The sequence below is a fragment of the Nicotiana tabacum genome, chromosome 5 (assembly GCF_000715075.1).
Source record: "Nicotiana tabacum cultivar K326 chromosome 5, ASM71507v2, whole genome shotgun sequence".
Lineage (NCBI taxonomy): Eukaryota > Viridiplantae > Streptophyta > Magnoliopsida > Solanales > Solanaceae > Nicotiana > Nicotiana tabacum.
In genome coordinates, this window is record NC_134084.1 from 96,438,064 (window position 1) to 96,451,384 (window position 13,321).

The following is a 13,321-nucleotide window of genomic DNA, read 5'->3' on the forward strand; positions in this document are numbered from 1 at the left end:
GACCAGAATTTTTATGATTTGGTTAGCTTTGTTGGGTGATTTATGACTTAGGAACGTGATTGGAATTGGTTTTTGAGGTTCGGTGTAGAATTAGGCTTGAATTGGCAAAGTGAGTATTTTGGCGAATTCCGGTTGATTGGTGAGATTTTGATCCGAGGGTCGGAATAGAATTCCAAGAGTTGTTGTAGCTTCGTTATGTCATTTGTGATGTGTGTGCAAAATTTTAGGTCATTCGGACATGGTTTGGTTGGGTTTTAGATCGAAAGCGTATTATGAAGTTTTTAGAAAACTTAGGCTTGGATTCGATGTGAATTGATGGATTTGGTGTTGTTTGAGGTGTTTTGATGATTGGAACAAGTTTGAATGAGGTTTTAGGATGTGTTGGTACTTTTGGTTGGGGTCCCGGGGGACTCGGGTGAGTTTCGGGTGGTCAATCGGACCATTTTCTATGTTGAGAAGTTGCAAAAATTTCAAAACCTGTTATAGATGATTTTAGCCTTCGCGATTGCGTGAGGTCCACCGTGATCGCGTAGAAAGAATGTGGGTTGGCCTGAGTTCGGCTTTTGTGTTCGCGTTTGCGGTCTCGCGTTTGCGGAGGGCCTTGACCTTGTGCTTCGCGTTCGCATGCAGTGGTTCGCGTTCGCGTATAATTCTTTGGGGGTCCAGTGGATTTGTTCTTTGCGTTCGCATCATCTGGTTCGCGTTCACGTAGGTCTGGAAAGTAAGGTATCGCGTTCGCATAGTAGGTATCGCGTTCACATAGTGCATTTGGGAGTCTTGGAATTTTTGCTCTTCGCGATCGCGAGGCTTGGGTCGCGATCACGATGAAGGAAGTTCAGAGCTGGGCAGAAAGTTTATAAAACATTTCATCCGCGATTTTGAGCCATTATTCCTCCATAGCTGAGTATTTTGAGAGCTCTTTGAGGGAAATTGAAGAGGGATTCATGGAGAGTTGATTGGAGGTAAGATTTTTGAACCTAAAACGTGATTCTATTGTGAAAATTACCTAGAAATTCATGGAATTAGGCTAAAACTAGAAGAACTAGGGCTTGGGATTTTGAAACTTTTAAATTGAGATTAAGGACCATTTGAGGTCGGATTTGAGAACTTTTTATATGTATGAACTCGTGGAAGGATAAGGAACCCGTTGATGTAAAAATTTCTAAGTTTTGACAAGTGGGACCGGGTCTCGGGTTTTGGTAATTTCGGGATTTGTGCCCGTTATTAATTGTTTTCTCTTGGGGTTTGTTCCCTCAGCATATTGTGATGTATTCGTTCTTATTTTGGATAGATTCGATGCACGTGGAGGCCGATTTGAGGGGCAAATGCGTCGCGAGCTAGAGATTTCGCCGGTTCGAGGTGAGTAATGATTGTAAATGATATCCTGAGGGTTTGAAACCCCGAATTTGCACATCGTAGTGCTATATTGAGGTGAGACACGCTCTTGATGATGAGTTGGGGATTGTGACTTGGTCCGTCATGATTGACGTTTTTATCGCGTATTTGATTGAAACTTATTTGTTATCATCATTATTTGGACTAATTGCCATATTTGGGCTTCGAGCCAACTATTTTAACCCTCCGGGGATTTTTATCACTATTTCCTCACTGTTTTGACCTACTACTTGAACTCAGTCGTACTGTTTTCCACTGTTTTAAAACTCAGCCACTTTTACTCGGTTTTAAAACTAAAATGATATAGTAATTGATATTTTGGGCTGAGAACTACTGTTTTTTTACTAATGCCTGAGGGGCTTATGTGATTTCTGGACTGAGTATGGCCGAGGGCCAGATGTGAGGATACTAAGGGATCGGGTTGCGGGCCGTAGTAGTGTTATACTGATACTGATATGAGGTCGAGAGCCTAGATTTTGATGCCACAATATGGCTTGATATTGCGCTTGGGCTGTAAGGGGCCCCTCTCGAACTCTGCGCACCCCAGTGAGCGCCATCGACCAGATATATGGATTGGGCTGCACGCCGCAGCGATATATGGATCGGGCTGCATGCCGCAACAGTGCTGGTACTGTTCTATGTGTTTACTTTATTTCATTTGTCTACCATTATCTGTTGTTTGTGCTACTTCATGTGATATCTATCTGATTGCCTGGCATTATCTGTTAATTGAGTGTTGTGCCCGAGGGGCAGATTTCAGTACTTATTTGCACTATTTGTTTTGCACTCATTTGCGTAACCGTTGAAAAAGTCATTTTTAAAAGAGGTTTAAACTGAGCTAAGATGTTTTTCCAAGGATTTCACAGTTTTCACTGCTTTTACTCAAAGGGTTTTAGACTGCTCTATACAGCATGATGGTTTGTTTTACGTGATTTCTTACTGCTCAGTTATTATATACCCTTATTACTCACTGAGTTGGAGTACTCACTTTACTCCCTGCACCTCATGTGCAGACACTACAAAAAAATTGCCTATTTAAGGGGGGTATTTTCACGTTTTGCGGCGGTCAGCGACCCCCGCTATTTGATATTGCGGCGGTCTTCAAAACCCCAGCTGTAAGGTTCATCGCAATCATTTTGTTGTAGTTTTTTAAAGCTCGCCGTAACCATTTAACGGAGGTTATTTGCTTGCGGTTTAACCCCCACAAATTAAATTTTTAATCAATGCGCAACTTGTAACGGGGGGTAAAACCGCCGCAAAATAGTCATCCTGCGGCGGTTTCAACCTCCGCAATATATTTTCGAAATATGAAAAATTCTATTTTCGCGGCAGCTTTAACCCCCTCAATTTGTTTATTTAATGGCAGTTGTAACCTCCCCTATTCCATGAAGATCTTTTTTTTGGGGGGGGGGAGCAATTATGGGGATACCTATTTTTCTAATACAATATTTTAATTATATTAAATAAATTTTAAGAGGCATTAACATAATACTAAACTTAAACACAAAATATCTAGTTCAACCATTCAAGTAAAGTATCATACTTAATCATCTATTACATTTGCAAAGAAATTCAATGATTTTCATTAAGATTACTATCAATAGATGATCCTCTTACGCCCATAGGTGAAATGGATACGCTAGCTGCATCACTTGGCTGCAAAGAAATAAAAAGCATTTAAAGTTTTTTTCTTTTAGTTTTTCAAATTAAAAAACTACATATAGCTAGATTTTATTTACTGCTGCCGGAGGAGAAACGAAAATCCCAGCAAACTGTTCAGGTATTGTCCCTTCTTTCATAATCATATATGTCTTGAAAGCATTCATCATTTGGAGGTGTGCAGTCATCATTTGAGTATAGTTCTCTTGGCTTTGATTGTGAGCATTTACAATCTGATTGTACTTCTCTTCGCATTTGGACGAACATAAACCATTATCACAACTAGAAGAATTTATACCTCCAAAATGACGTCTTGTTTGTCTAAAAACATTACTCGGGATAGCTCCTAACCCCAAGCACCTTATCCTTCCAGAATGCTCTTTTCCTAGCACCTTACCAACAACATCATTTGGTGAAACTTCAGACTCATCTGTGGCGCTTTGACTTACAACTAGCTCAATGTTTTCCTAATTATAAGATACACAATAGCTAATGAGTTCTTTTATGTTTCAACACACAAAAGAATGCAGCAAGCATAATCTAAGAAACAATAATTAGATTTTAATGATTTCATTTGGCAACAATCTCTGAATCTAGTTGAAGACAGGTATATCTAGAGGAAAACAATTTCTGAAAGTTCCATTTCTTTTACATAATAATTCCTGCAAAATTCTGGTGCCTTTCCAATACCAGTAACCATGATAAAGAAATCATTGAAGATAAATTTTAATGACTGCATTTGGCAACAAGAAGCATACATAGAAGTACAGTAGAATAGAGTACATACAGACTCTCATCATCACTATAATCATGTCAAACAAACTAACAATTACCTTATTCTTCTTGTTTCTGAACATATCTTTATTCCTTACTGTCATTTCTGGTTTAAATCAAGAAGGGCTTTCTTTAATGTCATGGCTTTCCACTTATAACTCTTCCTCTTCTGTTACATCCTTCTCTTCATGGAATCCAAGTCATGGAAATCCATGCAAATGGGCTCATGTTACTATACTCAGCACCATATGAGAAACCTCTGTGAAAAGGGTGAAATTGTAGCGACTCCCTGTGGTCGCTACAGGCTTCATGATGCAGTTGCCGATATTATTATTCCCTATTCTAGCCCCAGTGCTTGCACTAGTTCTGATTCTTTCTCCACTTTTAGCCTTAGTTCTAGCTGCAGCTCTGGCTCTATCTCAAGTTCTGACACTAGTCCTAGGCCAAAGAAAAAGGGAAGGAAGAGGAAGCAGAAGAAGGAATCAATAAAGTAGATATAATGATAATGGTGACATTATGTTTGACTTAGCTGGTCTGTTACATGTTACAGTGGTCATCAATAGACAAAAATGGAACAGATATAGACTCTGTATCCTAATTAGAATACAAAGTCTGTCAAATGAGAATGACAAGTTCAGAGCTTGGATGGAGTTATCAGTTGGAGTTAACGAATGTCAACAAAAGCTGGAGATGACGATAATAGATTTATTCTAGTGTGAGATGAAGCCTACATAATACTAGCATTGTTTGTCACTCCATCATTTTATAATAGCACTATTTTCTCTTGAAAGGAAAGCTTGCTGAAGTTTAATATGCTCAAGATGCTATTACTTTTAGAAAACATCACGAGACTATTTTCACAAGGCTTTCTGAAATTAAAGTTGAGCAAAATTAAAGAAGAATTCCCAGTCAATGCAACATATGGAGAACAAATAATAGGCTATGTTTCCTCTTTACATCAAAATTAGTTTCATTTTGCTATCTCCATTAACCTGGTACTCCACTTGAAACAGTTTAACAATCAGTTGAAAGATTGAAATCTTATTAACTTGATGTTAGGATAAAGCTTTTAACAAGTAGAAACTTACACATATTTCTCTTGCTGCTTCATTAATATATGACCCATCTTCCTTCTTATGAGTAGCAAGATAGAGTTGCGCTCGTCCAGGGTTTTTGTCCAGATTCAGCCATCTATAAATGAAAAATCAAGTCAGAATAACTTGACAAAAGAGGAATAGTTTGCAAGTTTAATTAAAGTAAAACATATTGAATTAACATTTATCACCATTTTAGCTCTTCTTCTGGAGTTTGGTTTGGAACCACCAGTGTGTGCAACAGTTTGTTTCTTCCGAATTTCAGCATTTCTTTTACTCATTTCCTTATAAAAATACACATAACTCAAATATACAAACAAAAAAGTATATAATTACACATACTAATTGAAGCATTCAAATAAATACCATTATCTTTTCATTAAAATAGTAAGCAACATAAGAAGTCCATTGATCCCGTGGAATCCCTGGTGGAACATTATCCATAATCTCTGCTTTGGTCTTAAGTGGGTCAATGAACTCATACCACAACCTTTGCCTTCCTGAACTCCACTTTTTTTCCAATAGAACTATAAACATATGCTCATGCATTTAACTCAGCTGTCTTAAAACAGAATCGTGGCTACATGAATAAAACTTCTTTTAGCTAATTTATTACATACAAATATACAGTCTAACGACATAAAATAGAGTTACAACAATAAGAAAATAGAGCTTATACTTTTATAATTTGATCAAAGCAACAATTGAAGTATGACTTAGGTAAATCTGGCCATTTGTTGAAGTGAATTGGAAATAAGGAGCAGTGGGTTGCTAAAATTCCACAAAAGCCTGCAAGAACACCTTGCCCTTCTCCAATTGGTTGATCCATATCATCAAATTCAACCACAATACATTTTCCGTCAGATAAATACATCACATCCTTAACCTTTACTTTGAGTTTTTTGGTAGCTCATTGCGAATCTTTAAAAATAAACATCAAGTTAAAAGATCGAACTAACTTTTGTACATAAAATTCTGCATAAACTTCAGCGTATACTATTCTAAGAATTCAACATGAAACATCAAAATACAGATTAAGTTGAAAATAATTATAACTAAACAATAGATTCCAATTATCATAATAATCAGCTATTTAACAAGAGACCATCTGATCTTCAACAGATCGAAAATCAACATATAAAAATTAATGGTATAAGCATATGAAAATTGAAAAGCTAATCAGTTAATCACTCTATGCTAAAATCACTAAAGTGAAATAAAAAGTTCCATCATTTCCCATCATTCTGGCCAGAACATTTCCCATTTGCGAACATGTCAAAAGTTCCCATATAAAACTAGGAAAGGTGTTAAAACATCCAATCTTCTTCATGTAGTAAGGCAAGTCAAATAATGGGAAATGACAGTCTAAGAAACTGGAGTTATCTATAAATTTATCGCTTCCTGACAAATGCAAATAGAATATGATAAAGCATTTTACCTATAATCAATAGTTGAGATAACCATTAAAAAATCATAAACTTGTGAAAAAAATTCGCCAGCATTTCGGCGCTTTATGGACGTTTAGAAAGAAAAAGAAAAAGAAAAAGAAAAAGAAAAGGAATAGTGATGCTTGAATGAATCAAGAAAAGAATTACCTATTGCATCATTTGTCCAATGTTGCGGACACTCCCGTCTAGGACGCTTTTTGGATTGTTTCGGTTGTGATGCTACCTGAACTGATGGGGCAGGCTGTGATATGGCCTGAATTGAATGAGCCGGCTGAGTTGCAGCCAGATCTGACGGGGCCGGATGTGATGTGGCTTAAACTGAATGAGTCGGTTGTGCTGCAGCCCGAACTGACGGGGCCGGCTGTGACGTGGCTTGAACTGAATGAGCCTGTTGTGCTGTAGCCCGAACTGATGGGGTCGGCTGTGATGTGGCCTGAACCGAATGAGTCGGCTATGCTGTAGCCCGAACTGATGGGGCCGGCTGTGATGTGGCCTGAACCGAATAAGTTGGTTGAACTGACTTTCGCAAGTTATGGTAACGCTTGGCCCTTGGCATATCTGGAATCAATAAAATACAATCAGCATGTTAGTTGCTCTACAGAGAGTACCTAATTAACAGAATCATATAGAATTAGTGCTACGACGAAATAATAAAATAATCTAATTACTTGCAATCTAGATCACACCTTGCAACTTCAATTTAAGAAATGATTAGGAGAGTGAGTGACCAGTTTACTGCTATGTTTAGGAGAAAGGCTTTCTATAGAGCAGGATGCAAGAGTTGAAGAAAATAGTGATTATGAAAATGAAGCTGCAGAAGATCAAGAAACAGAGACAAAGGCAATATTGAATAGTGACACTTGAATAAATCAAGATAAGAATTACCTATTGCATCAACTGTCCAATGTTGCGGACACTCACATCCAGGACGCTTTTTAGATTGTGTAGGCTGAGAGCATGCCTGTACTGATGGATCCAATTGTGATGTGGCCTGAATCGAATGAGCTAGCTGTGCTGCAGCCCGAACTGATGGGGCCGGCTATGATGTGGCCCTAGCTGATGCAGTCTGATGTGCTGCGGCCTAGACTAAAGGTGTCGGTTGAAAAAATGATACCAACTGCGGCGTATCATTAAGATATGACTTTTGCAACTTTTGGTAATGCTTGGCCCTTGGCATATCTGGAATCAATAAAATAAATTAACTATGAAGTTGAGGGAAGTTTAGTCTTTATACTAAATTTAAGGTATAAAGCTAACAAACTATTGGATATCTCCTGGCCAGGGTCTAAAGAGTAGTCACAAACCAACAACAGAGACAGTTAAACAACTTTTGCAAGGAGGAAAAATAATTAAGTAGAACCTTACAAGCCACAGATTTCATAATTGAGAGACATGTTTGAAAAAAGAGCTTAAATGCACTGTCTAGTTGAGCATCCACAAGCATAATTAATTCACTTCACAGAAGTCATTTCAATCACCAAGTTTTGGTAACGCTACGACGAAACAATCTCGATCACACCTTGCAATAGTTTCTATACTTTAATGCTTTAGACTTGAAGAAACTATAATTCCTAGTCAGACATATGCTCCTCTATTGCAACTTGGATATTCTCATAGTTAATATAAAAAAATTGTTCCAATTCTTGTTGTTGGTATGGCTCATTCTCGTACATTTCTTCTTCATCAACATTTCCTATGTCAAACAAATCTCTTGGCTTTAGATGCACATCAACACTCCATTCTTTATCAGTTTCATCATCAATATAGTAGACCATATTTTCTTGAGACGCTTCAATATAAGGATCATGGTCCTTGCGATCACCCGTGTGAATCAATCTAGAAAAATTAACACAATTAAATTTCCAAACATCTATTTTGAACCCTCTATCCTGAGTAGTGTCAGCCCACTGGCATTTGAAGAGCACAACCATAAACCGTCCATAATAATTGAGCTCAATTATGTCTTCCAACTTCCCATAATATGGCAACTCTACTTGTGTTGCATTTCTATCAGCATTAGATGCAATACAAGAGGTGTCAGAGGTAAGAAAAACTCCACTATTTTGAGTTTTCAATCCTTGTTATCTAGACACAGTCCGAAACTTGAATCCATTAATGTTATATGCAGTAAACCTTCTTGCATCTGGCATTTGACCTTGTGCTAAGAACTCCAAATCAGTAGATATTGTGTTTGCTATATCTGGATTCATGATCTGAACAAACAAAATTATTTTTTTCTATTAGATAATCTAAAATAATACAACTTATGCATAAACAGATATTAGCTATATTATTCACTCAATCATTTTAAAAACCAATCAGGAAACTCTTTATTAACTCTTCTCTCTACCTCTGTTGCAGAAAGTCTTCGACCTCTTGAATTCCTTTTAATGTGGTTCCTAAATTCACTACAGAGGAATCACCTATATTAATTTAATCATTTCACTTTAAAAAGTTTGCTAAAAAATAAATTACAATAAACTTTCTTACTCAATAAATGGTTTCACTACTGCGCAATTAAGTAACACGTATCGATGAGCTTGAGTCTTCTCCAAAGGAGACAAGGGAAATATTGTGGAGCCTCCAATAGGTTTACCTTGTTGAGGGAACAAAGATGATACTTCAGAGGTTTTATTATGATTTAGCTCATCGTTTACACGTTTAGGCCTATTTATCCTTGACTCGATACCCTCAAAATAACGAGAACAGAGAGTCAGAGCATCTTCAACAATATAACCTTCAGCAATAGAACCTTCTGGTTGTGCTTTGTTCCCTACAAGAGACTTGAAATGACCTAACAATCTATAACGAAAATGAAATATTATTAGAACAAGCATTCAGTTTGAATTAATATTAAAATTTTGATCTAAAGAATGTTATGAAATAATAAATTTTTACCTTTCAACAAAATACATCCATCGATAATGTACTGGACCACCTTGTATCACTTCATCTACTAGATGGATAGTTAAGTGAACTATGGTAGTGAAGAAAGATGGAGGGAATAAAATCGCTAAGTGAGAAAGTGTGAGTACAATCCGATCTTGTAGCTTCTCTAGGTCAGATAGGCTTAAACTTTTCAAACAAAGATTTCTAAAAAATGAAGAAAGCTCTACCAAGACTGCAACAACCTCATTCGGAAGCACATTTCGAATTGCAACAGGCAACAATTGTTCCATGATGATGTGACAATCATGACTTTTTAATCCGAAGATCCTCTTCTGATCCGGATCAATACAATCAGAGATATTACTTGAGTAACCATCCGGTACCGAAATATTCTTTAATGTTTTAAGGAGGCGACTCTCTTCTCTTTTGGAATTTCAAATGCAGCAAGGCGACAATTTTCCTTCTCATCTGGCCAAAGATAACGCTTTATACCCATAGCTTGTAGATCTTTTCGAGCCTTAACATGATCCTTTGATTTGTCTTTATCCATTAGCAAAGTGTATATAATATTGTCAAACACATTTTTCTCGATGTGCATGACGTCCAAATTATGGCACAACGAGTTGAATTCCCAATATGAAAGATTGAAGAATATGCTTTTTTTCTCCACTGCTAGGTTGCACCCTCCCTATCTTTTCTTTGTCTGTTTCTTTTCTTTCTAGCATTCAACTCTACTGGCCTTCCAAATGTAACATCGATTTCTTTCACTTGTTGCAAAATGTCTGACCCCGATAACTTTCTCGGTGGATTCCTCTCCTCCACATCTCCAAAAAAACGATGCCTCATCAATATAAATTTGTGATTTCTTGCCAAAAATCGACGATGACCAATAAAGCACCATTTTCTACTGTGAGGAAGTCGACAAGGTACTGCGTCAAAATTACAAGAGGGGCATGCCAAACCAGTATGTGTGTTCCAACCAGATAAGATATCAAGTCCAGGAAAATCACTAACTGTCCACATAAGAGCTGCTCGCATTTTGAACATTTCATTCTTCGATGAATCATAAGTTTCCACACCTTCATACCATAACTCATTCAACTCCTTAATAAGGGGTTGTAAGTATACATCTATATTATTACCAGCCGTACGTGGACCTGGAATGATCATTGAGAGGGTTAAATTTGGTTGCTTCATGCACAACCAAGGTGGAAGATTGTATGGAACGAAAACCACATGCCAAATACTATAATTAGTACTCATCGTTCCAAAAGGATTGAAACCATCACTAGCTAGGCCTAATCGAACATTTCGGGGATTAGAAGCAAATTCAGGAAAGATTGTATCAAACCTCTTCCATGCCTCACCATCTCTCGGATGCCTCATTATTCCATCTTTGTTACTATCCTCCGCATGCCATCTCATATGCTCTACAGTCTTAGAACACATGAATAATCTCTGCAACCTTGGTTTTAGTGGAAAGTAACGCAAAATTTTTGCAGGTTTTTTTCTTCTTCTTACTTGTAGCAGGCACGCGATGATTATTGCCCCTCTCATTAGGCTTCCATCTAGAAATGTGACAATACTTGCATGTTTCTTCACTAGCATCATCTCCCCATTACAACATGCAGTCATTTGGACAATCATCTATCTTTATATAATCAAGACAAAGCTTTTTGATGGTTTTCTTGGCCTCATAAAAAGAATCAGGGATACTTGTAAAGTTAAATGCATCTCTCAATAGATCCAGTATCATAGTCATTCCCTTGTCACTTAGCCCAGACAAACTCTTTATATGATATAGCTTTAACAAAAACTCTAGCTTTGAGTACTTGGAACCTTTATACAATTCTTGACTTTCATCTCTAAGCAACTCAAAAAAGTCTTTACTATTTGAAGCATGCATATCATCTAACATTTCTTCTTCTCTCCCTGCTTGTGATGAACCTACATCAATACCCTCATGTCTTAAGCCCTGAAATGCTTCATTAATCAATAAGTCCACTGGATTTTCAGCAAGTAGTGTATCTTGAGTGACCTCTAGTGTATCTTGAGTGACTTCTATGTTATTAAAGTTCAGCAACACATTTATTTCGCCATGAAAAACCCAAGTGACATAATCTTGAGGGAATGACTTGCAGATTAAATGATCGAACACTATCTCTCTAGTCAACCACTTCACAAAACCACATTTAGGACATGGACATTTTATTCTATCTTCTATAGCTCCATTTTAAATGTAAAATCTAAAAATTGATTCAAACCAAACAAATATTCATTTGTGTTCCTTGGCAATCGAATCCAAGATTTATCCATTGAAAAAGTATTTGAAAAGATCTGAAACCTTTGAGAAGTGCAGCTAATGACCCTAAATCAGGTTGTATGCCACCAGTAAGGACTCTTCTATTCAAGAGAGTTTGATATAACCTACAAGATTTTCATGAGGAAAAATAATTTAGTAACTTGTCAATTTTATAAGATCAGAGACATACTTTACAATTTTATAAGCTAAATAAAAGGGAATATAAAGTTAGCTAGTTATCTAGCATGAACAACAATGAGAACATATTCAGATGAATATATACTACCAAACTAAGAGTGCTAAACTAAGAGTACATATTCAAATGAACATATTCAAATGAATCAATTTTTTTGCTAATGCAGTCTACATGAAAATACCAATGCAATCAACATGATATAAAATAGCACACTCACAAAACTACACCTAGACATGGTAAGTTTCTGCATTCCCTTTAAGCACGTCTGTAAGCTGATGCCTTTTGAACTCACTTTAATCGTTTACATTTTGGAGTAGTCTACGGAGATAAATGGATAAAATTGAGGAATTAAATAGTCACAAGCCAGAAGACTACCATATATATCAAAGAGATATATTCTTCTGCTAACATTTTACAAAATTTCTTGAACAAAAAGTAGTAATACTACAGTATGAGAAATAAACTACCATGTCTAGGGAAAATCTAAACTCGTACGAAAAGTTAGCAGAAAATTCCATATACAATTAATATATTTACTCATTGACTTTGAAGAGATTGCTCCAGCACCAACCTCAAACGACGCACTAATAAAATCATAAAAAGGAGCAGAGAGAACCTAAATCAAATCACATGCAAAAATTATTGAAATTGGAGCAGAGAAACCTAAATCAAATAACATGCAGAAACTACTAAAATTAAGATATTAGGAAAACATACTCAAAACCCTAGATGAATTAAAATCGAATATAAACAGATTAGGAAGGAGAGGGCAGAGAGCTGCAATTCGTGTTGTACCTTTTGTCAGGAGATTCAACGACAAACACGCTTCAATTCAAGTTGTAATTGCTAAAATTCACATTAAAATCGCACAAATATCAAACTTAGAGGAATTAAAATGGGATATCAACTATTTTCGCAATGCAGAGACTGATTTCGCACAACTATTTTCGCAATGCACAAATATTTCGCACAAAAATTTTTGCAATCGGATATCACATTAAATCGCAACTTAGAGTGAACCCTAAATCGTTACAGTGAAAGACAATAAGAGATTAAAGAGAGAAAGAGAACTTCCCATTTCAGGAGGAGAAAACCAACCCTAAATCGTTAGAGTGAAGAGCATGCACTGTGATGTGGGCGGTGGGCGGAAATTTTTACTTTTCAATGTCTATATGGGCAGAAATTTCTGGAAAAAAAGAGGGAAAGATTTCGTTCAGGGCTTGTGTGTGCCAGAAAAGTAAAAAGAAATAATGGAAATTGAATTTTAGTGCAGAAAAGTAAAAAGAAAGAACTGTGCGTTTGATTGCTTGACAACAATTGTTTTGGGATTTGCACCACCAAAATTTTAATTTAAGTCTAAGGGAGGTTTCAAACGCCGCAAATTAAATTTTAGTGCAGAGGTCAATAAGCCCCCCTAAATTAGATACAATTTGTGGAGGTTAATTATAACCCCCGTAATAAAACTACCGCAAATAGACTGTTTTTTATAGTGAGATGCAGGTATTTGTTCACTCGGTAGCGGGTTTTGAGCTGGTCGGAGGCTAAGTTATCGGAGTTTAGTGAG

General features: G+C 36.7%; 1 protein-coding gene across 13 annotated transcripts; it reads right to left on the bottom strand.

Annotated features, from left to right (window-relative positions):
- Window positions 1-2,877: 2,877 nt before the first annotated feature.
- LOC107801371 (uncharacterized) lies at window positions 2,878-13,115 on the bottom strand. 13 transcript variants are annotated; one of them, XM_075253847.1, is made up of 10 exons: window positions 11,604-12,927; window positions 9,269-11,505; window positions 8,861-9,172; window positions 8,721-8,778; window positions 7,736-8,583; window positions 7,256-7,549; window positions 6,518-6,928; window positions 5,114-5,206; window positions 4,917-5,019; window positions 2,878-3,521 (listed from the first exon to the last, which is right to left on the bottom strand). In XM_075253847.1, exons 2-5 carry the CDS (start codon window positions 9,547-9,549, stop codon window positions 8,452-8,454), a joined length of 783 nt encoding a protein of 260 aa, XP_075109948.1. In that variant the 5' UTR covers window positions 9,550-11,505; window positions 11,604-12,927; the 3' UTR covers window positions 2,878-3,521; window positions 4,917-5,019; window positions 5,114-5,206; window positions 6,518-6,928; window positions 7,256-7,549; window positions 7,736-8,451. The 13 variants fall into 13 exon arrangements, 12 of the variants coding, with proteins under 12 accessions (XP_075109948.1, XP_075109942.1, XP_075109950.1 ...); XM_075253841.1 differs by lacking the exon at window positions 11,604-12,927 and having other exon boundaries at window positions 2,878-3,051; window positions 3,135-3,521; window positions 9,269-11,058; XM_075253849.1 differs by lacking the exon at window positions 11,604-12,927 and having other exon boundaries at window positions 2,878-3,051; window positions 3,135-3,521; window positions 8,504-8,583; window positions 9,269-9,682.
- Window positions 13,116-13,321: the final 206 nt, after the last annotated feature.

Excerpts from the sequence above, each read along its gene's own strand:
- LOC107801371 (XM_075253845.1), bottom strand. The coding sequence starts at position 10,906 with ATGATTGTCCAAATGACTGCATGTTGTAATGGGGAGATGATGCTAGTG.